Raw genomic sequence first — 27,280 nt, 5'->3', positions numbered from 1 at the left:
ATCTTCGTTTTCAACTCCAGAATGCGGAAAAAAGGGTGATCGCGCATGCGCGCCCTTCTTCACTTAGCCAACAACCGGACCCTCAATCGCCAAAAACCTGAATGACTTACATTGAAAGACAAGTAGCAACCTTTGACCTTTCCGTCACGTACTTTCCTCTCTTAAGGTCAACTAACAATGAAAATTCTTTCTCGAACATTCTAAAGCGCACGAAATCATGACTTGGCGAAAATTGCCTCCCTTTCCCTGCTTCTTTCACAATGAATAAAAGTTTGTACAAGATTTGCAAATAAAAGAAAATAAATAATATTCATTTATACTAAATAATATTTCCCGAAGCATCTGTTTCTCCCCAAAATTAAAGCCTTAAATTAAATAATTCAGAATCTAAATAAAATTTAAATTTCCATAAATCATAAAATCATTCACATAGTTTTTACAACGCTATCAGATAATTTCTCTACATAACACAGATAGCCCTTGTGAGCTTAAATATTATTAATAATTAACATAAACCTAATCTGATATTTTTGTTATTCAAATTACAGTAAGTATACTTAACTACTGCATCTGTAACCGAATGAAGGAAATAATGTAAAAGTATTAAACTACCTTCAATAATTTTGTAGCTTACTGAATAACATTAATTCATTCTCTTTTAAATCCATACTGTTTACTATAAAGTACATACTCTGAAAGCCTCAGAATTCTTTTCAAGTTCAGTCAGGGAACTCAAAGCTTCTTCTTTCCTCTTACTCTCCAGTTGAGCATTATTCAGCCATTCTTTTAGTGCATCCAGTTCAGACTAGAAATACAAGAAACACATGCATAATGGCATGGAAATATTTAATTTTTGAAACTACTCTATTTTTTTTGCAATCTCTAAAACTAATTACTGTACAGGAACGGCACACATGCACATACAAAATAAAAGAACAGTGATAAACAGCAATCAAATAAACGTAAGTTAAAAAACTGTGAAATAACTTGTAAGAAGTTCTGCTTCTATATGTGAAAAGAGGAAAGCTTGAAGAAGGATATTAAATGCGAAAAAATAAAGCAGTAATGATAATTATACAAAATGAAATTTTTATCTACATCACTAGGTGTTTTGACTGCATCTCAGCACTGAAATGTAAATTTGATATCAACAAATTAATTCTAGTGTCCCAAACTTGATATAAATACTATTAAAAATGCCTCAGAATGTAACTGCTCTAATCGATGATGATATATTTTTACTTATAAGTGAATTCTTAATGCATTTAAGAGCCCATGATTTATCAAAAGTTTTCTATGTAATATTGAAAAACACAAAAGCTTAGCATATATATGATGTTGCTTACATGTTATATATATGTGTGTGTGTATATTACACATGTAATATACAAGATAATGGTGATGATCTTTTTAATATGAAACAGCAATTAAGAACATTTCAAGATTTTCTTTATTTTCAGCATAATTAGTAAAATGTGCAATAGTACACATTATTAATTGAAGCACCGAGACAAGCAATACCTATTATTTTTAATTTAAAATTATTGAATTTATATTATTACTAAATTTTTAATTATTTAAAATTAATTTCAAAGCTTAAAGTTCATATTTTGATTAATGAAGGTTATAACTTAGAAAAGAAAGAGAGATAAGAAATACAGAATGCTGAATATCAGCAATGATATTTCACATATTAAAAATCATTGCACATTGAAGAGGTTTCCGAAAGTTTCCGAACATACCGAAAGTTTCTTCATATGGAAAAAATACAAGCGTTGTTTTAACTCTTTGAAATCCAGACCCTTCGCTAAGCTGTATCCTCAAAATACCCAAACCGCCTGAAATACTTTTCCAGTTTCACAGCAATTTCCTCCCCTCCCCATCCATTAACGCAGAAAATAGGTGTCTTTGTACTTTCTAACAAAGATTCTATTAGCTTTTGACCCCTTTCTTTATAAAACTATTCTGAAGGTCAGATCAACAAGCCTTTCCGGCTTTGTTATGATCACGACTGAGATTTTGTTTATTTCCGTTATTTTTATAGGAAGGAATAAATTGTTTAAAAATAAATATAATCCTTAAATTTTTAAACTGCTCTTTTATTGCTGTTTAAAGCTTAAAAGCACACTGTACTACAAAAGAATCAACAACGAAATGCCACGATCAAACAAAAGATAAAAAAACCTCTTAGGACAAGCTGTCTGCAGTAAACTGATACAATGCATTTGGGGAAAGTGCACCTGCTAGTGCATACCTTAGAGGGAGGGAAGAAAAGAAGATTACAATCTCGGCCGTTTTCGGGCGGTTCTGGTAGTTTGAATGTAGGGCCGTGTTGGGCGGATTGGATTTGAAGGAGTTAATGTAGATGAACATATTGTACTTCAAAAACAAATCTGAAAATATAAAAAGAGTGAAGATGCACATTAATATATTTTTTTTCCAGAAGAAAATTAATGTTATAAAATTTCTTTAGTAGGAATTTCTCAAGTATCCTAAGGAGAAACTGTAGCATATAAATGATGATATGATAGAGCTGGACACAGTAGAGATGCAGCTGATGCACAGATTCTAGACTGTACAGGGGCCCCCAGGAAAAGGAGAAAAATTAAGAAAATTTATAAAAATGCTTTAATTAATCAAAATTAATTCAATTTTATAATACTGACACCGAATTTCACATTCTAAACAAAGATTTGGCAATATTGCCAGTGTACAAATATATGCAAGCATTATCAAAATGTTATCTAGGAATATAATGCAAATTTAATTTAGAGTAATAAATGCTCTTGAAAAACAAAGCAAATTGCATTGCCTTGTGAAACGAGCTTACAATATGAAATTATAACAACATTACGGATTTCCCAACCTAGTGATAAAATATACATACCTTATATTTCTGCAATTCTTCAAATGCTGAAGTCAAACGTCGTAAAAGTCTATCACATTCATTTAAAATGGAATCATAACGTTTCTTAAGTGAAATTAAGTTTCCTTGGAGTAAGGTTATTTCCTCTTTATTTAATACTTCAATACCTCGTTGTGCTAACTGTCTCATTTCGTCTAAACAACCAGTAACCAAATGTTGTTGATTTTCCAATTCTTCTTTCAATATCTAAGGGAAAAAATTAAAAGTTACCATTCGTAAAATTAAGAAAGAAATTAGGAGGAAAAGCAATTTAAGCTAAAATTGGCAGGTTCATCAGATATATTACATAGTAAAAATCTTTAAGACAAGAATAATATTAAAACTTTATGCAATACAAGTCAAAAAATTTAATTATTTATTACAGTTTCTATCAAAAATCATAATTCTTTTCAACACATAACCTTGCTTTAAAAATTCCAGGGATTTCAGATTAATTTTCATAGTTGCAATCTAAATCATAACGGGAATATATTAAAATAAGAAAATGTTCAATACATGCATAATTTGTAAAGAGACGTAAAACTTTCTGTTTTTGAGAATATGAAATAACAGAGTTAGAGCTGTAAAAAGCCAATCCTCCAGCATTCAACTAACCAGATCATTTTCGAAGTTTAGAAACTTTTACTGATTTTTTAAAAAGAAAAATTAAGCAAATATGAGATTTCTAAAGCCATCATAAAGCACTTACAGGTCATTACCACACACACACACACACAAAAAAAAAAAAAAAAAAAAAAAAAAAGTAAATCTATCATCAGATAGTGCGATTCAGCACCAATTAAGGATAAGCATGGCATGCCAGCATAATCAGGGCTTAATTTCTACAATTAGAAGTGCCGGAGCCTTACGGAAGACCATCAGGAAAGAGAAACAAAAATAAATAAATAAAATCATTAATAATTAAAAAATTTAATAATTAAGCATTAAAATAATTAATTATTAAAGTAATTAAATAATTAAAATTTAATAAAATGTAAGGAAATAAATTAAAATTTAATAATTGATTTTTAATATAATTTTATTCCTAAAAAATTTTTTTCGAGATCAAATTTCGACTGAAACTGTATTCAGTTACACAAAAGAAGTGTCGGAGGTTTCATATTTAAGGCTCCGGTGCGCTCCGGCCAGAATTATGTTTTATCCCTTAAACTAAGAAGTACTGGAGCAGGGCTCCGGTGTGCTCCGCCGTAACCTAAGCTCTGAGCATAATAAGTTCTTCACCCTGATTTTATGTAAACTCGTTAATTCTCAATAAACCGGCAGAAGTTTTGTAAATAATGATATAAATTAACTGCTATTTATCTGTTTTTCCATTGCATTTGGGGAGAAAAAAAGATTAAAGTTAGGGACCTGCCTTCAGTATTTTGAAAATTATGGAGACACACCCGTAGCTGAGCGGTAAAATTGTTGAGCACTTTTAGTTCCGATTTGGGCTCCATTACAAGCAGATGGGCTGGCTGCATGGGAGCTTTCGTGGTTTTATCCAGGTGTAATGTGTATAAGAGCTAGTTTTCCTTAGAAAATCTTCACAAAAGAATCCTTTCCCTTAGGGTGATAGCTCTACTGTGTTTTGCAATAATCAATTAAAACATCAAAATTAGGGGAACATGACATCAAGTAAAGTGTACGTAAGTGTCTAAGGCATATGATTTTACTAAAAAAGGATGAACACAGGCTAGGCAACATGAAAATTTATGACAAGCAATTTAAGTTAATTATACATTATATCTGTAATTTATATGTGCTGATTATCTAACTAAATAAAGAGCTAGCCATTCCTTCAAACTTCTGACAGAAGGATTAAAGCAAGTTTAGCGAAATCTCTGCCAATTTTCACGGTCGAAGAAGTTTCATAACTAGATAAAAGGTTTCCTTTTTATATGAATACGTCGATTTTTATGCACTTTTTTCGATATCTCACATAATTTAAATGTACGTTTTTTATATTCAGGTTGACAACAAATAAAATGACTCTTTATAATTTTAAATTGGAAATTTCTTCTTCCACTTATTTTGGCTTTCTACTGTGAATTTCATTTTTCATATGTTCAACAACCTGGCATTTTCGAGCATCCGGCATTTATTTTCCGAGCATTCCATACAGCTTACTGCATTGATATAAAGTTTACAAAAAAAGCTCCAAGAATCCCTTAGACAAAATACACATTAAAATTGTATATATTTTATCTATAATTCTATCTTTCTATAAAATGGTTCCTTCCAAAAAAGTTTTCAGAAGCACTGTATTTTAAAAGTATTTAATACTCTTGAAAAAGTGAATAGATAAGATGACACACCTTAACAACAGTTATTTGATGCTGCAAGCCTGGAAGCTGCTCTCGTACAACACCTAAATCGGCTAATTTGAACCCAATATCTTTCATCCATGATGTAAGTTTGGCAGCATTTTCTTTACATACCTTGTGGTTTTCCTCTATGATAGCCTTAAAATAAAATTTCATGAATAAGAAAGGCATATTAGATAAATAATAGCTTTCTGAAAATGACAGAAAAAAACAAAGAACAAAGAAGTTTTCTGAAAAAAACAAAGAACAATAAGGTTATAATGAAACTGTTAAAATTAAATTCCCAATTCAAAGCACAGCAGCTATTAGTCACTTTTGCAAGAATGAGTGTATGCTAAAGAAATATGCATATTAACATAAGGCAATTAATTATGCTGTAATTTTAAGAATTTTAAAAACAATAATATGCTGTAACTTTTAAAAATATTTCCCATATGATTATTTCAATAGAAAGCTCAAGTTCTTTTAAATTAAATTGCATACAAGGAGATTAAAAGGGATTAAAATCAGAATAGCAGAGAACCAGAATGAAGAATTTTTCTTGAATCACATGATATTAAATGAGAGGGTACATAATGGAACAAGTAGTTAAACATTGAGCTTACCAGAAGTGCATAAAATTGGTACAGTTTAAAGTTTTAATTACATGGCTATTTTAACAATGAAGTTAAATATATAGGTGATAAATAAAATAAAAAATAAACAAAGACAAAATAAAAACTTATAAATTCATTATTAAATTACTTTAAATATAATTGAAATATTTATTCATTTATATATATTTGTTTAATGCTAAAAAAGAATTGACATAAAAATTCAATTCTTTTTTAGGTGCATGAAAAAATTCTCAGTTCAGCATGCATAATTAAATATTAATTGAACACATATGTTTTAAATGATGATGAACAAATTGAAACTTGAAAACAAATTCCTATGATTCATGTGTATATCTTAAGAACAATAATGCAGGCATTCCCCAATTTTTGACACATCTGTTCTTTTGGCATTTATCATTATTTATATCAAGATTATTTTTTAGCCAATAAATGGCAAGTAATTAAAGCAATAAAACATCGGTAATTTGCTCTGAATTCTACTACCAGTAGTAAGCATATTGGCTCTATGAGATTTTCATCTTTTTCCTCATGCATATGGTAAAGTTTCCTCAGAAAATCGTCTACAGAAGACATATGGTCTTTGAGTACTTTGCCATTAATCAAATAATCAAATTCTAATATTTTTACTCTGTTCTTTGGGAAAATAAGTAAACAGCCTCAATTATATAAGATAGATGACTTTATCTTCTCTAGATTATACTGTTTTTATTTATTTAAAAATTCCTATTAATAATTTCATTATCAATCAACAGGCCAACGATTTAAGCAATAAACAGTTTAAAGCATATACATGTTTCTACTGAAATCAAGCTATTAGTTTTCCAGGCATGTACTGATTTTCTTAGACCAAACAGAACCAATTCTCTAACCAAACATAATGATTTAACTGTCAAATTAAGTAAGATCAATTGACTATGTTAAAGCATTCAAAAGAGCAGGGAGTATCTTTTCTACAGAAATATCAAATTTGGAAAAATAATTTCATTTTTCAAAAGAAATTTATAACAATAATATATCATTCATAATAAGCATTATTCCAATTGTACCTGAAATTAAAACTGATAAGTTAAGAGCTACACTAGAAAGTGCATTTCAACTTGTAAAGAGAAAGCGGCAAAATAGTTACATTTCTGAAAAGAATGGAAAACAGCTCACTATCAGTTGAAAAGGAAAGCTAAAGATCGATAAAACTGTGCCAAATATGAGCAAATTATGTTGCACATGAAAAATGGGGATTACAGTAATTCTTCACTTGCTTTCTTTATAAGACAGGTTAATTTCTGTTCATAAATAACACTTCAAAACATAATCATTGTACTATTTGAAAGGATTGACTTGAACATATTTTTCAAGTTCCTTGACTTTTGGGGAAAAGATCCAGTATTTTGATTTTTTTCAAAAACAAATTTCATACTTCCACTGATTTTCCCTGACTGCATTTCATTTCTCAGACTTTTCAGGTTAGTGGGAGCTCTTCATACAAAAGCTACTGTTTCTTGTATTGATTTGCAAGGGTTTATCATTTTAATTTATGCTCTTCAGTTATAAAATTCATTTCTCAGCATAAAATGAGCTCTCATTTCATTGATCTCTATGTTCCCTATGATGCTGAAAATATGAGGAATGCCTGTAATTCACTCAAAATAAATGCTGGCTTAAGAGGGAAAAAAAAAAATAATGCTCATGGAATAAAAAGAAGTGCAATGATATTAATTATATAAGAAAAAGAAAATGAGAACTGATAAAGAATATATTCAGTTTTATATAATAACTTTAAATAAAAATGATATAGTATAGTTTTTACAAATGATATTCAAAAATAAGATCAGAAATATGGTGTACACAATATTAGAATCATTCTTACGATGTACACAATATTAGTATCATTTACTCAACTAAAATTTCACAAAATAAAGTAAAAAATATCCATAGTTAAAAAATGTACCCAAATATACAGAAATTTATAAATTTTTATAGTTTCATTAAGAGTTTGCTATTCCTCAATATATAGGTCTCTATTTACCTGCATAGCACGCCTACACAATTTTAGGACTGAGTTTTTCCATTAATAACAGATAAGCTACCAAACAACAATTAGTGGTAATGGCTACGGATGCATCTCAACTTGATTCCACTAGAATATCACTCTCTCACAAAAAAAGTTTGAGTGGAATTCTTATTTTTTTTTTAATGCGACCAATATGTCATTATGGATTCAATGATTAAACAATGAGGATCAAGAAAGTTTCTGTGGCACAATGCAATTGCTGCAAACAGCTCATTGCAAATCAATGTATGAGCAGTTTTAATCCTTCCAGTAATGGTCAAAGTTAGCCTCTACCGTACCAAAGTAAAATGTAAGTAAATGAAAAAGGATTCCACTGATTGCTACAACACAATCTGTAAGATCTATTGTATAGCATCAGAAAGAATGTATGAAGGTAACTAAAGAGGGAGAAAGATGTTTTCCTTTAATTTTATCTTTCTATGAATTCAGTCTTAAAATTCTGTAGACAAACTTATTCAAAATTTTCTATTCAGCATAATTTGAATTTCATGTATTAGAAGGCATATGATATATGCACATGAAAAGCCATAAATCTATAAATAAAAGTTGACTATATTTATCTTTTTGCTGAAATTATTTATCCAAACTTGGGTACTTGTTCAGCAACTGGGCATCAAATGACTTTTATGACGCTTAGGAGCAAAAAATGTGATAATATGCCAAGTAAGGCACCTTTGTTAAACTAAAAAACAAGGATGCTAAATCTGGGTCATTGGCAAATTTTTCCATATATGAAGCTGTATTTATGATTCACTTCGAAGTGCTCTAATCTGTTTCTAATTGCGTGGTATAGATTCTCAAGCTTCTAAGCAAACTGCCTCCTTTACTTGAAAGATTAATGCTTGAGAAAAAAAGCATTCCTTAGTCGTTTAACAGATAGTATCAAATAGTTACTTCTAGAGAAGATATAAATTACTTTAATAAGGAAGCTTTAACCCATTTCAGCTTTTAGCTATCCCTTTTTCATTTACTTTATTAACTTTTTTTTTTTTTTTTTTTTTTTTTTTTTTTTACTGTAATGATGAAGCACAAAACTGAAACAAATAACAAATAATTATTTTAGTCTATAATGACAGGGTTACTAAACCTTGAGCTCTTGTCGACATTGGTAGACACTAAAGTATAAATCATTTGTGCCTTGCTATAAGATAAGTATTAGAATATGAACTTTCACTATTACTCCTGTGCTTATATACCAACTCATTACATTTCAAATACCTTTTTATTACAATTTGTTTAAAGAAAAGTTTATATGAAATTTCATTCAAATATGGAAACATAGATTTTAAAAAAAAGTTTTAATCTGCAGTTACTAGCAAAAATGGTAGAAAGGGCAAATCAAATATATGAATGTAATATTACATATGTAAAACATTCATACATTAATCAGCGGAATATTTTAAACAAATTTTACAAATACATGGTTCATATTTGAGATAACACGCTTTTATTACAGCACTGACAGTCACTTTTATTTTGTAATAACTCTTCATTACTAAACTAAAATCTTGCATCTAACTTTAGGTATTACACGAGCTTTTGTAGCTACAAAAACTCGTGTGAATTATAAATAACAAATAGTTATCATAATGCACAAATAATTCTGAATTTTATGAGCCAATACTAATACTTTTCAATATAGAATATGCAAAAACGTTCTGAATTAATATGTACATATAATTCTGAATTTAAAGAGCCTATAACATATTAAACATATTATTGAAATATATTAAACATATTTTTCAACACAGAATATCATCAATTATATGATCTCATAAAAAAGTAATAAAATTAACACTCACACTCAAAGCTTTACACATTTAAACTCAAATCATAAGCATTTGGGACCATTAACATAAATGAACGAAAATGACAACAGTATAAATTATTTAATTATCAGGATAAAAATCAACATTCATGTGCAATAAATGAATATATGCAACGAACAGAAAAAGCATTAAGTGTTTACTGTGCATCATGACTAATACTACAGCTAACAATAAAATAACAGAGTATTTTTAAGTATACAGAAACCTTCTTACATTTCCAAAATTAGTTTTGCAGGCAATGGCAAGTCATAGAACTATATTATTCAATACTTAAAAAAGAACACAAATTTAATGGCCTTAAAATGAGAAGAATAAATAATGGAAGCTTTCCTGCTTCCATTATTTAGTTTTACACATTCTTTTAAAGCTAACCTGTAATACTCAGTGCTAGTGAATGCACACTTTACTTTCAGCTGTGTCAAACCATTGCAATGGCTAATATTATAATGTAAGAATAATAGATGCATCTAGTCACTGTATTAAAAACTTCTGAAACTGAAATAACAAGCACATTATTATGATATAAAAAATAAAATATTCAGTAATCAACTTGGTAAGGAGGTAGCTATTTCTTAATTGTATGCTCTTATTTTCCTTAAAATCATTGTACATTTAAAAACAAAAGCAAATTCATACAAGGTTACTATGCAATAACAATGACATCCTATTTTTAAATATACATGGTATTCTTTGATAATTAAAATAATACATTAAGAATAAAACAATAACACTGATTGAAGTATATAAACATATATCCGGAAGATTTTTTTTTTTTTTTTTTTTCCCCCCCTATTACTGAAAATGCACACTCTGAATTTCACATGGAATACTCAATTAAAAGGTCAACACTTTTTATTTTGGAATAGTGTTTCAGTTGAAATGCAGAAAACTGTATACAGTCAAAAGTCGTTAATCCGGACTCGTCGGGACTTCGGCGATTCCGGATTATAGATCATCAGTTTAAATCTCGTAAGATGGCATGGAGAAATTCTAAAATTAAAAATATGAAACCGTAATTTATGAAATAAAGAACAATTATGATCTAAAGGGTATCAAAAGTTGCAAAAAAGGAAAAGCTTAATACTTATTTGTTTACTTTATTAAACATTTCTTTCAATGTAAGTTGTTTAAGTTTTGCTTCGTTTCATGTGATAATACTTTCTCTTTAATTCTATTAAACAGACATAATTTCTTGTTCAGTTACAAAGTTCCGCTGTTCAAGTCCTATAATTGCTGTGTCGAGAACACCGACTAATTTGTCAATCGAAATTTTTTCGTTTTCAATAACCTCTGTTACTTTCTTTGCTATCGAAAGGGAATTATAATGACGAGGAACTTGTTTTAAATCATATCAAAGACAGAGCATATCGAGATGAAATACTACATTTGGTAAGGAGTTATAAGCTAAATAAAATAAAAACATCTGCGCTGAGGATAAGGATAGTGCTGACAGATCAACTTCCAATTCATTACGCGTCCGCCGCTGCGGCGATCCCCCCGCTGAGCAGCGTGAAATTGATAAACAGGTTTCGGATTTCAAAACATACTTTTGCTTTAGATCCTTTACATATTAACAAATATATATCGGAAATTCTATTTGATATAATCGAAAGCTTACTTTTATAAAATTGCTCTTACAGTCTGCAAAAAATAATAAGCCGGATCCAATTCGAAAATTAAGGAACAACGCAATCATCAACATTAACTGAAATAGATAATTAGATAATTTTAGCTTATACATCCATTATACATAAAACGCGCATGCGAAAATGTATTCTGCACTTGCGCACACTCATATGCGCAGTCGTAAAAGGTCTTACGCGCACGCGTAAACGCCTATGCGCATGTGTCAACGCGGCGCATGCGCAGAAAGTTTTTAGTTTTGAAGTCCGGATTATAGATCATTCCGAATTATGGGTGTCCGAATTAACGACTTTTGACTGTATAAGTTTATGTTTGACTTAATAACATCATTTCTCAAGTTCAGAATGAAAACAATTGTATGAATGAAATGTGAACAATTGGATCCATATATATGTTGCGTATATGACTCAATTACTTTTAGATTATAGAAATTTTAATTTTTGTGTTTTCTACATTCAAATTTGCTCTCGAATGTTTTTTAAAAATATCGGTAAAATAACATGTCATGAAAACGTATTTTAAGTCTATACTCAAATATATATTTCTAGTTATTGCCATTTTAAATTTTTGTTTCATAAAAGAAGATAATAGTTACACATTCCAGCCAGATATTTTGCAAATTGTTCTATTAGGCTAATAAAAAAGGATAAAAATGCCAATATTCTGTAAAACAGGGAACATAAACAATTGAATGGGGAGATAAAAAAATACTGCTCTCTTTTCCCTTATGTACAATACACTACATTTGAAAAAAAAAAAAATTAAGTACTCAGATATTAGCTGGCACCTGGCAATACACCACCAACAATACCACTCACAACAAATTCTAGGATTGTTGCAACACTTACATAAAAACAGAGTTGTGTGTTAAGATTTTAAGGCTGTTGCAATGCATTCAGGACAGTACATCTACAACAGTGTATTGGAGAATGCTAACACATATATACCAAAACATATTTGCAATAATGGAACAGAAAATGTACAAACTGAGCTTAAATCTACAAGAGTACACACATCTTTAGACACTTGAGGTACAAAATGGATACATTTTAATGCAGTTTCAATATTTTATACAGCAGTAATTGAAAATGAGTAAAATATGCTTCCAGTTTCATTTGCAAGCAATAAATGAATTTACAATTACATACACTTTTATTTTATTTTGTTATGTTAAAGGATATTAGATTTTTTATCATTCTTCGATTGATGCATAGTCATTTCATGTATTTAAAAAAATTATAAATGAAGGCCATAGAGGAAACAAACACTAAAAATAAAAGAAAAAGATAACAGAAAACGACCAGCATCAAAAATAGAATTCAACTTTAACACATTTAGCTTTTCGTGTATATTAGTCTTTTAAACATAAAATTTTACAGTTATCAACTTGAATGCAGAAGTACAACAGAGGCATTTATAGACAGATAATTACATATGCCAACTAAATAAGATAAAAATTATTAATGTATATGTACGTGTGATGCATGTATATGTACGTGTGAAATTACACCAAACAATCCTAAGGATGTCTAAAATTTTTAACAACTGTTTTCTTAATCTGTTCTTCATTCATACATACCTACATATACCAAAACTACTTTGGATAAGATCTGGATTAAAACAAATGGTTAATACGATTAGTAGCAATGCTATATCTGAGTTTTATATTACACTCACTTGGAATTTCATATCAACACCATCCCACAAAACAAAGACAAATTACATTTAAATAAATAAATTTGCATTTATCCTTATATTCATGCTTTGTAGAACACAGCAATGCTGATAAAATTTGCTTTCAAAAATCATCCTCTCTTTCAAATTTGCATATAACTTGCGTTGCTCGCTTAAAAGTAGTTTAGATGCAAGTAGGGAAATCTACACATGGTATGTTTTGTTATAAAAATGCATAACTTTAATTCTGAAATATGATTATGCAGTGTGAGAAAAAACATCATTGCTTATACAAAATAAATCAAAATATAGCTCTTTTCCCTGTTTCAGGAGTTCCACGGTTAATTTAAATCCTAAATAAAATGTAAAATAATCCTTTTATTTACAAACACTTTCTAATCAGAAGGAAGAAATACCATCTTCAAAATGACAACAAAAATGATAAATACTAATTTACTTGCTTCAGCGAAGTACGTACTTTTGATGCTTTCAATTATTTCATTTGAGAAATTTCTAAAAATCTCTATTGAGGACTATTTGAAAAGTCTCCTGTTATTTCTTCTTTCATAATTAATTATATAAGCACTTTCATTTTGTTTGCTTTCGTCAGAGATAGCTTAAGTACTACTTTTTTCAATGTTTTTGGCTTTATTTATTTAAATTTAACTTGTTAGATTTGGCTAAATTATACAATTAATTAGCTTTGAAAGTTTCATGATCTCTGTCTCTTTTTTAATTTTTTAAAATTTGTGATCTCTGATGATCAGATGAAATTTTACACTTCCCCTATCACTTTGCTTTTGCAAACCCCTTGTTTTACTAAAAATGTATGCAATCAAAATCGTGATGTTCTTGCAATAAGGGTGGCCATAATTAAACTGACAGTGCTCACAGTGTTCTGTAGTGCGATCTATTTGCGAGAATGACGCGACATTTTGTAGGAAGATTAAACAAGACGAAAGATTCCGCGAAAAAAAAAAATTAGTTCCAAAAGTCACCGCTAGGGGAATCCGCTAGGCGCTGTGTAATAGAAAATAGAGTGTTAACAAATGCAAATCAGTAGGGAAATCACCTAGTATTTTGCATTCAAATGAGGTTCAATGTGGCTGCCGTTGTTGTGGACTACATATTGCATTCTGTGCACAGTATGCACAACAGCAGAAAGTAACATGTCTGCAGGAATCTCCCGTACAACCTGTGATATGTTATCCTTCAACATAGCCGGGTCCTGGACCACTCCTTGATAGACCTTGGACTTAAGGTAACCCCATAGCCAGAAGTCACATGGGGTAAGATCAGGCGACCGAGATGGCCATGCAGTTGGAAAGTAGCGGGTAATGACACTTTCTGTTGTAGCATCTGTTGCACCTGTACAGCAACGTGTGAAGGGGCTCCATCTTGCATGAAAATGATTTCCCCCAGGCATTGTCTTTGCTGAAGTGCCCGAATGACAAAGCTGTTCAACATGTGGCGATATTTCTCTCCGGTAACAAAACAGGTTTCCGGTCCTGTCGGGGTAATGTTCTCATAGAAGAATGGACCTACGATAAATTCCGCTGTGAACCCACACCAAACAGTTACCTTTGGTGAATGTAAGGGAATTGCTGTGACTGCATGTGGTGATTTGTCATCCCAAGTTCGGCAGTTCTGGGTATTCACAGTTCCGTTCAGGTAAAAGTGAGCCTCGTCTCCCCATAAGATCATCCATCACGGCCAAGCATCATCCACCTCCATTCTGGCAAGAAAGGTGAGAGCAAAAGTCAATCGCTTATCATGGTCGGGGTACAGTAACTCCTGTACACAGCTGATCTTGTACGGATAGAAGTTGATAATCTTTCGCAAGATTTTCCATACCATACTGTAAGGCATATCCATATTCCACAAGGCATATCCATAATAAAAGGTAATTTTATTCCGTATTAATTTGCATTTGTTAACACTCTATTTTCTATTACACAGTGTAAATATTCCCCTAGCAGTGACTTTTGGAACTAATTTTTTTTTCACGGAATCCTTCGTCCCCCGTCTTGTTTAATCTTCCTACAAAATGTGGCATCATTCTCGCAAATAGATCGCACTGCAGAACACTGTAAGCACTGTCAGTTTAATCATGGCCACCCAGTGTTTAATGGTCACTTTCTGATTATCTGAACCCTTGCTGAAACGTATTTACGAAAGAAACATGTTATATTGCCAAAATAGGCAATTCATGACATCCCCAAACTGTACCTATGTGGCTTGCAGCAAATGAGTTGCAATTTTCACCTTCATATTCAATGGTCATTAGTGTTTGTTTTTGTTGCATTGGGTGCGATTTTTTTCTCATAAGGAATTTTAATGGGACAGTGGCATTTGCTGGCTGTTGAAAAAGGAACCATTGTATTTAGTTCAGAAATATGGTATTTTTAGCCGAACAGTCAGAGAATGCCAAATTGTACTTCTCAAATGATCAAATTTTATGTATCAAAATTTGTGTGCTGATCCCATATTATAGCAATTCTTCGATTTTTTTTTTTTTTTTTAAAGAGAAAGGATGTCACTGTGTGTGGATGGGAAGAGCAAGAGAGCCAGAAAATATATATATGAGAATTTTTTTCAGAGAAGTAGGTGTTTTATTATGCATGTTTAGTGTAAACTGTAAAATACAGATTACTTATCTGAACAAGAACATTAGCTGTCCAATTATTCATACAAATATAAAACTTTACTATAGTTTTATGGCTTTCAATAATTTTAGGCACTTCTACAATGGACTATGATCCTAATTTGGAGACCTCTACTCTACAAGATATGGATACAGTGCAGATACACTAAGTGCAGATTCATTTTTCATATTTCAGAAAAGCTGAATAAATGCTGCATTCCTAAGTTTTTAAAATCTCGATTCAAACAGAGCAGAAATGATCCATGTTTTTCATCCAGTTTTGATATTTATGTAAAACATTTAATTCTATTTGCCTATGAGTGTTAACAAAGAGACTAAATACATTAGCTCTATAAAATATGTAAAATGTTTGCCACAGCTTGACAAGTAGGTATTAGTATTTTAATGCATAATTAACACACCAACAATTTTTATTCCTATTCTTATTTTTTAAAAGAGCAGTTAATTTTGATATGAAATTTAAAAAAAGAATTACTTACAGCACTCATTTCCAAGGGTAATTTAGGTGATTTCTCATCAGGTAAAACAACTTCATTACTATTAAGGATCTCCACCTTAGTATCAGAGAGAATGAAATTTTCATCAAGTGCTTTCTGCAAGAGCACCTTACCTCTCTCAGTCAAAATATGACAAGAATTAGGCTGAATAATTCCAGATGCAACTGCATCTGCAACACAGATTTGAGGTGGGATGCTTGATATCTGAAACTGCTTGGTAACTTCAGTATAACTTTCCTTAACAGTAACAGCAGTTCGAGATATGCTATAGTTTTCCTGTGTTTCTGATGGTTCTCTTAAGGTTGGAGAAAGGAGTAACTGAGACACTGTTGAAGATAAATCACCCTCTTTCCCTTTGTTTAAGTCTTCAATGTTATTCTGCGTAGAATTATCAATAACGTTTGCTTTCATTTCACTTTTAACTATTTTAGTTTCACGAGTTGGTGATATACTTTTAACAGATGAAATAGTTTCCTTCACAGGTAATTTGGAATCCTTAACAGGCGATTTGGATTCCTTTACTGGTGATGTGGATTCTTTCACAGGTGCCTTGGTATCTCTTATGGGTGATTTGGGTTCCTTCATTGGTGACTTGGTATCTCTTATGGATGATTTGGGTTCCTTTACTGGTGACTTGGTATCTCTTACACGTGATTTATATTCCTTGACAGGTGACTTATTTTCTCTCCTAGGTAACTCTGTTTCTTTAACTACTGTCTTTCTTTGAAAAGCAGTTCTTATTTCTTTGTCAGGCTTCTTAATATCCACAGAGGATGACTCATTTTCTTGAAACATTAACATCTCGTCCACTGACAAAGATCTAGACTTCTCTTCAGTTACTGGTGATATTCTTTCACTATTCAATCCAGTTTCTGTGTCATTAGATTTCATTTCAGAAGAAAGTGATAATGTTTTCCTGACTGATGACTTTGTTTCTGATACACAAACTTCCATTTCTGTGCCTTCTGAGCTTTTCCAGTCAAGTCCCTTCATTTCATTAGGAGAGAAAGCAGTACTTAATTCAGTTTCCTTCATGAGTGATTTGGTATCTGTATCATAGAAACTGCCTTCTCCTACAAGTTGATTTTTTATTTCTTTATTGGGAGATTTGACTTCTCTTTCTGGAGATCTGGTACTCATTTCTAGAGGAGATTTAGCGTCCTGCATTGGAGAAATAGGTTCAATGTCAGATTTAGCTTCTTGAATAGATGTTTTAGAATCTCTCAAAGGAGATTTTTGTTCTCTTGTAGGAGACCTAGATTGTTTGACTGGGGATTTAGGTTCCCTTACAGGGAATTTGGAATCTCTGACAAAAGATTTATTTTCCCTTATAGGAGACTTTGGTTCTCTGACAGGAGATTTACTTTCCCTAATAGAAGACTTGGGTTCTGTACCAGAAGATTTGGTTTCAGTGGCAGAGTCCCTCTGAGGAGACTTAGATTCTCTGATAGGAGATTCAGCTTTTCTTACAGGAGACTTGTGCTTTTTTACAGGAGATCTAAGTTCCTTAGCAGGAGATTTAACTTCCCTTACAGGAGATTTGGACTCTCTGACAGGAGATCTGGCTTCTCTTACAGGAGATTTGGACTTTGTGACAGGACTAGCCTCTTCTACAGCAGACTTCATTTCTCTTCCATGTGGTTCAGATTCAGCTTCCTTTACAGACTTGAGCTCTCTAACAGGAGATTTAGCTTCTCTTGTAGAAAACTTAATTTCCTCTCCAGGGTATGAAACTTCACTTACAGGAGACTTGGATTCCTTTACAGGAAATTTGGTTTCTTTTACAGGGGACTTGCATTCTTTAACAGGAAGATTAGGTTCCCTTACAGCAGACTTAGATTCTCTCATAGGAGACTTACATTCTTTGACAGGAGACTTATCTTCTCTTTTAGGGGATTTGGTTTCTTTTACAGGAGACTTACCTTCTCTTACAGGAGACTTAGATTCCCTGACAAGAGACTCATCTTCTCTTACAGGAGACTTGGTTTCCCTGATAGGAGACTTATCTTCTCTTACAGGGGATTTGGTTTCTTTTACAGGAGACTTGGGTTCTCTGGCAGGAGACTTATCTTCTCTTACAGGGGATTTGGTTTCTTTTACAGGAGATTTGGTTTCTTTTACAGGAGACTTGGGTTCTCTGGCAGGAGACTTATTTTCTCTTACAGGGGATTTGGTTTCTTTTACAGGAGATTTAGATTCTCTGACAGTAGACTTAGATTCTCTAACAGGAGACTTAGTTTCTTTTACAAAAGACTTGGATTCTTTGACAGAAGACTTATCTTCACTTACTGAAGAATTGGCTTCTCTGATAGGAGACTTTTCTTCTCTTACAGGCTGCTTATCTTGTCTTATAGGAGACTTGAATTCTCTGACAAGAGGCTTATCTTCCTTTAGAGGAGATTTGGATTCTCTACCAGGATATTTAGCTTCTGAAATAGGTGACTTATTATTGCTTACAGAAGATTCAATTTCTCTGACAGCAGACTTGACTGCCCTTTCCGGAGATGTTTCTTTCCAGATGGATTTACATTCTTTCAGAGATAATTTTATATCTGTTACAGAAGATGCATGTTCTTGAATTGGCAACTTTCCATCTTTTAAAGGAGACTTCCCTTCTTCAATGGGTAACTTAGAATCTCTTACAGGAGATTCAGCCTTCCATTCAGAAGATTTATTTTCCTTATCAACAAGCTCGCATTCTTGAACAGGAGACTTCACATCATTCATAAGTGATTTAGTACTTTTTGTACTTTTTACAGGAGATTTAGGTGCCAAGATTGATGCTTTAGTTTCACCGTCACTTGTCTTTGCTTCTTTACTTTCAGATTTTGTTTCTTTGACACAAGATTCTGTCAGAATTAATGACGATATTTTGGGTTCAGACAATGATGTTGTTATAACAGCTTTATCTTCTACTAAAGGCAAAGTTTCCTGAATACATGTGTCAGTATTTTCAGTAACAAATTTTGTGGAAATTTTAGATGTATTACAAGGAAAAGTTTTCCTATCTATCTTTGTTAATTTTTGAGCAAATAATTGATCTTCAGGCATTTTAATTTCAGAAGTAAGTAACACTTCTCTTTCACTTCTATGGATTTCACTGGGGGATAATAATTCCTTGAAGAGAGAGCTCCCTTTACTTTCATCTGCTAGTGATTCCCTTAGAAATGATTCTGAAGGTACAGTCTCAGCTACTAATTTGCTACCAAATATTTCATCTTCATTAGTCGATTTTTCATCCATTTTCATACTTTTGATTGTGTAAGTAAAAGTTTCTGTGGAAGCCACATCAGAATTTTCAGAAATAAAATCTTTATTTGAAACAAAACCACCACTTTTTAAATGAGAAAGTAGAGCATTTTGCTCAGCTTCCTTATTGGATATTTCCGGTTTTTTATCAGAAATTTCAGATTTTCTGATGAAAGACTGCGATAACTTCATAGAAAACTCAGACTTTTGGTTAAAAGAATCAGACTGTTTGTTGCAAATCTCAAATGGTTTGATCAAGGGTTCTTCCCATTTGGATGATGGCTCTGGTCTTTTGACTGGAGATTCTGGTTGCTTGGCTGAGGATTCTGCTTTTCTAATTGGCAATTCTGGTCTTTTAGTTGGGGATTCTGGTCTTTTCATTAAGGATTCTGGTCTTTTAGGTGGGGATTCTGGTTTTTTGATTAAGGATTCTGGCCTTTTAGGTGGTGATTCTGGTATTTTAGTTGGTGAGTCTGGCATTCTGATTGGAGATTCTGCTCTCTTAGTTGGTGATCCAGCCCTTCTGGTTGGGAATTCCTGTTGTTTAACAGGAGATTCTGGCAGTTTGATAGAAGATTCTGGATGCTTGGTAGTTGACCCCAGATGCTTTGCCGGTGATTCTGACCATCTAGTTGGAGACTCTGCTTGTTTAGTTGGAGATTCTGGCTGTCTGGAAGGAGACTCTGGCTGTTTGGTTGGAGACACTGACCTTCTAGTTGGAGACTCTGGCTGTTTGGTTGGAGACACTGATCTTCTAGGTTGAGACTCTGGCTGCTTGGTTGGAGATACTGACCTTCTAGTTGGAGACTCTGGCTGTTTGGTGGGAGATACTGACCTTCTAGATGGAGACTCTGGCTGTTTGGTTGGAGGCACTGACTTTCTAGATGGAGACTCTGGCTGTTTGTTTGGAGACACTGATCTTCTGGTTGGAAACTGTGCTTGCTTGGCTGGAGATTCTGGTCTTTTGGTTTGAGGTTCTGGTGGTTTGGTTACAGACTCTGGTTGCTTGGCTGGATACTCTGGTTTTTTGGTTGGAGACTCTGATTGTTTGCTTAGAGACTCTGGCTGTTTGGCTGGAGACTCTGCCTGCCTAGTTGAAAATTCTGGTAGCTTAGTTAGAGACTCTCCTTGTTTGCTTGCAGACTCTGGCGTTTTGGATGCGGACTCTGCCTGTTTGGCTAGAAACTCAGGTTGTTTAGTTGGAGACTCTGATTGCTTGGCTGGCAACTCTAACTGTTTGACTGGCAATTTTGGCTGTTTGAAAGGAGACTCTGCATGCTTCACAGGAGAGTCTGCCCCTTTGACTGGAGATTCTGGTCTTTTGCTTGGAGAGTGAGACTCCCTGGAAAGGGACTCTGATTGCTGAGTTTGAAAATCTGATTGTTTACTTGAAGATTCTAACCATTTGATCACAGAATCAGATTCTTTAGATGATAACTCCTTTTGCAATACTGCATCTTTAAGCTGCTTAGTTAGACTAGTTTGAGGCTCTGACTGTTTAGTAAAAGACTCTGACAATTTAGCTGAATGCTCAGGTTGCTTGGTCAGAGATTTACACTGTTTTGGTGAAACTTCAGACTGTAAAATTATACTCTCAGATTGGATAGTTGGAGTATCTGGCTCCTTTACTGATGATTCAATCTTTTTTGGAGATTTGAGTTGTTTTGTAGGAGATTTGGGTTGCTTTATGGAAGACTCTGTCTGTTTGGTTGGAGACTTGGGATACTTCACTGGAGACTCTTGTCCCCTGGTATAAGATTCAGACCTTTCAGTAGATGACACAAATTGTTTAACTTCAGACTTATGCTGTTTAGTTGGAGACTCAGGCTCTCTAACTGGAGAAACTGTATGGCTGGTTGGAGACAGGATTTTTTTTACAGGTATTTTATACTGTTTAGAGGGAGATTCAGGTCTGCATGCAGAAGCTAATTCTTTACCTTCTGGCTCAAATATTTCAGTTACAGAATCAGATGTTTTAACTGGTGAATCGTTTTTGGTTTCTAATGGTAATGAATATTTCTGTGACGGCACTAGATCAATAGAGCTATATGATGCAGACTCACTAACATAGCTTTTTTGATTCATTACATCAGTTTTATAAGTTTCAGAATAGTATGGCTCTGCCTTTTCCGAGATTTCAGAAGTCACAGATAAATAGTTAGTTTTTTCTGACAATGACTTTGCCTGAAATTTTTCTGTTTTAGAAGGAGAATGAATTTTAGATAGATAATCAGTATTTTTTATAGGCTCTGTTTCAAAATCAGATCCAATCATTATGAAAGAATCTTCACCCTCATCTACTGGTTTAGAAGATTCCCCATGTTTTAAATAAGGAGTTTGAAGAAATTCACTTTTGGTTGGAGAGCCAAGCCTTTTTTCAGACTTGACACTTCTTGTCTCGGAGTGGGACTCAGATGTTGATACACAAATTGGCTGTGAATTTTCACCAGAAAATTTATCAAGAGTAGAGGTTTGTTTCTTTGAATACAAATTATCAGTTTGGTCAACAGGTTTAACCTTTTGCCCTGAAGGTATAACAACTGATTCACAGACATTTTCAACATAATATTCATCAGAATCATAACAAGTACCAGATCTAGGAGATGACTTTCTATCAACCTTATATTTCTTTGTACTAGGAGCTTTAAAGTTTTCACTTTGATAATTACCATTAACTTGCTTAGAAGCAGATGATATTTTTGTGGAAGACAACAAAGATTTAACTTCTAAAGCATTCTTTTCTAGTGGCAATGAGGATGGTCTTGGATGTGAAATTTGAGACCTTCCATAAGCTACATCCATGATAACAGACTTAATATCTGGATTTGGAACACTTATGAATGCCAATAATCCCAGTTTTGTAGCTTCTATAGCATTTAATTTTTTCCCATCCTTCTGCACATAGTGTCCACTATGAATATCAATAATATTCAATTTGATAGCATCATTTAATGTTAGAATGCACTTCTTATTTGCATCATAAATTAGAGATTCTAAATCTATATAATTATTTTTAACCAGATATTCGAATGAGACCAGTTTTTTAGTATTTGGTTCTAAGAACTTCTTGGACTTTTCATCATATAATGAGTACAATGCTTGACAAAGTGAATATTTCTCTTCCAGTGTATTTTCCTGCACTTGTTCTAGAGGTACAAGAATCTGCAGTTTTATAGCTTCTGGTATAGGATAAGTACGCTTTGAAAATTTATCATAAAAAGTTCCAGAATCTAAATCTAATGCATTCTCCATAACAGCAGTACTGAATGGCATAGCACTATAATCAGTCCTTTCAGCTTCAGAAAACTCTTCACTAACATTTATGTCATTAGAATATTTATTGGTGGTTTGTACAGTACTTTCAGTTTGGTAGCTTGTAAATGGGGTCAAAGTTAATCTGACAGATTTTGCTACAAGAAGGCCACTGCTCATTGCTTCTCTTAAATCAGTTATTTCTCCTGTAACAGGATGTTTAAAAGTGAATTTTTTTGAATCAATCAGTTTTTTATTTAAGGCATCATCTAAAAGAAAATATTCTCGTTGTGGCTGAACAGGAATTACCATAAGTTTTCCAGTATCAAAAGCTTTTTGTAACGATATTCTTTCCTGATTACTAGGAAGAATATATTCTTTTGAATCAATATCAATGTATCCATATTGCAGTGCAGTGGGAAATGTTAGTGCAACCAAAGGAGGCGATTTGAAAGCGCATTTAACTGAATGAAACAACTTTCTATGCACAGCTTCTAAGATAGAAATGTTTCCAGAAACCGTTAGAATTTCTCCAGTTCTACTGTTAATCTGTCCTTTTGTAATGGCATCAGCAATAGTTACTCTAACCTTACCTACAGGATCAGCGTAAAATGAATATGGGTTCAATATATCACACATTATTGCTTCTTCAATGCTAAGCTGTTGACCACTTTCAGGATGGATAATCTTCTGTGATACTTTGTGTATCAAACCATTATCAAGAGCTTCAGATAAACTAACAGAGCATCCTACAGGTATCAACAGATTTCCTGTTCTGTTATCAATCAATCCCACCTGCAGTGCTTTTGTTACAGATATTAGTTCCCCTTTTTGATAATCAGTCACATGTCCATGATTCAGTTTATCCTCAAAGCCTTTTATTTCCATTAAACCAGCTTTATTGCCTTTTTTTGCAATAGCTTCTAACAATATATTAGCAGTCTCTTGATCAATAAATCCCTCCAATGCAGCATCTTTAGGTGAAAGCAGTTTCTTTGGAATTTTATGCAGAATTATGGCTTCTCTTTCAGGAGAGTGAAGAGTTTTTGCAAGTCCATGCACATTTTGAACTGAATGATCTTCAGATATGTTATATGATTTGATGGTCTCATATGAAGTTTTAATGCTTGGTAGTTCCATATGTTCCTGAATTACTGTATCTAGATTTTCTGGGCATATCTGTGATACAGGAAACTGAGTGGCTGTAAAACAACTTGAAGCAGATTTGCTTTTATCTTGACCTGCTGAATCAGACATAATTATAACATCTTCTTCAATAGCCTTTTGCATTGAAAAATTGGAACCCATTTTGGCATTATAATGGCCTGTGGAGTCTAAAATTTTCATTTCTAAAGCACTATCTAAAGGAACAGTTTGCTTTGAATTGGGAACTACTACTAAAGCTGACTTTGGATTTATGATATTCAATTTGACAGTTTCTTCAAATGATACTAAACGATCAGTTCCAGGTACAGTAAAAAGACCAGTATGAGGGTCAAATAGCTTCTGGCTAATAGCATCTTTTAAATACCATCCATCTGGGGGCAACTCCAGAACTTGCATGCTTTGACTTGATTGCCTTTCAAATACTTCTTTTTGATCATCGAAAACTCCACCCTTTGAATATTCCTCTGTTAATGCATCTTTGGTGAATTTAGATTTTAAAGAACTCTTGGACATCACTGGAATCTTTTCAGGAATTCCTTGAGATGCTTTTGTATCTTTAAGTGTTGAAAAGTACTGCCTTTGTGGGTCTAGCACTTCATTTCCTGGAGCAGATGATTTCTGAGGCAAAGACTTTGCATAAAATGAATTTTTAACAGAAGAAACAACACCTTCCACTTTTGTCTTCTTTCTGATTGGAAGAAAAGATTGTTTTTCGGATGTCTGGCTGGAATTTAAAACAGCTTTTGAATTACTAACAGGCTCCAGATTTTTCTGAATCTGAGGTAAAATTTTATGATCAATTTTGTCACTTTTTGAAGTGCTCCTAACTTCTGTATGCTTCTCCAAGACATTTGACACTTCATTCATTATGTTTTGGGCAACTACATCACCACTTACCAATTCAGAATCACTAGGAACACTAACAAATTTAGTTATAGTTCTAGTAACTGTCGCCATTGTCACAGTAATATTTAATAATCCTTTCAATAATGCTGCTCCTTCAGGTGTTATTACACCTTTCTGGATGGCTTCTTTGACATACAAAGCCTTCTTTGTTTTGGGATCTTTTAGCTGCCCAGTTTTATGGTCAATATAATCCTTTTTGCAACATTCAATAAGATTCAATTCCTTTCCACAATCTTTTATCCCAATAGGTTTACAAAGCATATCATATATTTGATGCTGAATAAAGCCTCTTGAAACTGCTTCTTCCAAAGAAATTTTTTGTTCAGAAGAAGTATCTAGGAATAATTCCTTTTTTAAATCAATTATGTTCCTTTCTAAAGATGTACTAAAACTAATCAGTTCATTTACTTTTGTATCTTTTATACCCTCTATATCGAAAATCATTTTACAACTGACAGATGTTATAAATCCCTCATCTAAAGCAGATGATAGTGGTAATTCGCGACCAGATTCAGAATCAAAGTATTTTGCACTAGGTAAAATTGTTCCTCTGTGTAAAGCTTCAGGTAAAGACAGAAGCTCACTAGAAAGTGAATCTACAACGCATTTTGACTCAGCATCTAAAATCCCTCGAGATAGTGCTTCCAAAATGCTTAATTTTTGGCCAATTATAGGATCAATAATGCTATTGTCATCAGCAAAACCTTTTTCTAATGCTTCCTTTAAAGTAAAAGGTTTTAAAATTAAATTTCTTTCTCTAGCTGTTTTAATCGTATAATGCTCTGATGTCTCAGTATTAATAAATTTTCCACTTTGTGCATGTATTATTCCTTGGTTTAATGCACTGCTAAGTGGCACAGCTATTTTGTTCTTAACATCAACTATTTCACATATATCAGATCGAAGGATTCCTTTCGTTATTGCTTCATCAAGAGTATATTTTTCACCAGAGTCCTGATCTAATATTTGCCCAGAGTGATCATGAATAATATTTCGATCTACAGCTTCAGAAAGAGAAATTCCACATTCTGGTTCTGAAAAAGCAGATATATTAATGAAGCCCTGATCAACAGCCATCTTGAATGGCATAGTATGACCAGTTAAGGGTTCTCGAAATATGCCAGTTTTAGGATTTAAAAATTCTTGCTCAATAGCTTCAGAAAGAGTAAGATTGGTGGTTTTTATAAGTTTCATATTAATAAGAGTTTTTATGCCTGATTTCTTTATAATTCCATTGTGGAAAGCTTCATTCAAAGTAAGTGGCTTTCCATCTTGAGGATTTAAAAGAGTACCTTTTTGGATGTCATAAAGACCTTTTTGTACTGCTTCTACCAAAGACAATTCCTCTTTTGTACCAGGGAAATATATGCCACATTTAGTAGATACCTTGTCATAAAAAGCTTGATCTATAAATCCTTTCACTACAGCCTCTTGCAGAGACATTCGTCTACCAGTTCTAAGATCTGAAAATTCAGCATTTGTAAAATTCAAAATATTTTGTTCAACTGCTTCATATAGTGTTGCCATTTTTCCAGTTTTGGGATTGAATATGCCTTTAACCGAACAGATATTCTGAGACATAAGTTCCTCATTTTGAACATTAGTCCTGCTGTTTTTCATATCCGATGTTTTAGACAGTACTAGCTTACTCTGTGTAACTGGAGAAAACTTTGTTTCTTCTGAATATAAAATGCTCTGATGTAATTTTGAGTTTCCTTTAGCACTTATTTTTGCATTGGAAGTTAGTACATTTTCTTGTAGATGAGATGTTAAAATACAGGCACTAGTGTCATTCTCACTAGTAGTAATTGGTTCCACAGAAGATACTTGGTCAATAAGTGAGCTATAGGTCTTCAGGGTTACTGGAGATGCTTGGGAGATAACAGTGAGCCACTAATAGAGACAAAAGAAAATAAACTATAAGAAACATGGAACTAAGAAACTGAAAGGCATAAAAAAATGCACATTTTAAAATGACAACAAACATTTTAAAGTATACAAATAAAATCTTTAGTATAAAAACAACTAAAAAATCATAATGCACAGCTAGGGCTTATGAGGCATAAATAGGGCATAACTGAGAATTCTACAAGTAGGGCAGCTTTTTATAAACAATCATGAGATTTGACTTAACTCAATTTTTTAAACATTTCTTTAATACATTTTGCACATAGTATTATAATTCTTGTTGCTTTCCCAAAATATAAAAACTGCATTAATGAATTTAACGTAATAACAAAATTATTCTAGAAAAGAATGCATCTATCTTAGTGAAGTTTTGTTACACAGGAGTGAAACTGTCAAACCATTTTTATTTCTTATAATGAGTATACACTTTAACTAAATATAATTACAGGATCCAGGGACCAAACAAATGGTCAGATTTTTTAATTTTTACAAAAATAATTTTAAAAAAAAATGAATGCCAAAATAAGAATATTTGCATTATTTAGAGAACTTTTTAACTGGCGGTAAGTGTC

The 27,280-nt window shown here is 32.6% G+C and overlaps 1 protein-coding gene across 8 annotated transcripts in view; it reads right to left on the bottom strand.

Annotated features, from left to right (window-relative positions):
* LOC118197123 (uncharacterized) overlaps window positions 1-27,280 on the bottom strand; it is a 466,504-nt gene that overhangs the window by 157,515 nt on the left and 281,709 nt on the right. For all 8 annotated transcript variants that reach the window (XM_085807503.1, XM_085807502.1, XM_085807499.1 and 5 more), the window contains 4 exons: window positions 16,209-26,693; window positions 5,224-5,370; window positions 2,888-3,112; window positions 692-805 (listed from right to left, as the gene is read on the bottom strand). In XM_085807503.1, the coding sequence (XP_085663629.1) occupies window positions 692-805; window positions 2,888-3,112; window positions 5,224-5,370; window positions 16,209-26,693 (10,971 nt within the window). The remainder of the gene's footprint in view (window positions 1-691; window positions 806-2,887; window positions 3,113-5,223; window positions 5,371-16,208; window positions 26,694-27,280) is intronic.

This window comes from Stegodyphus dumicola, chromosome X1 (assembly GCF_044657685.1).
Source record: "Stegodyphus dumicola isolate Sdum_Otavi_A_Nest chromosome X1, ASM4465768v1".
Taxonomy (NCBI): domain Eukaryota; kingdom Metazoa; phylum Arthropoda; class Arachnida; order Araneae; family Eresidae; genus Stegodyphus; species Stegodyphus dumicola.
This window is presented reverse-complemented; position numbering and strand designations above follow the sequence as displayed.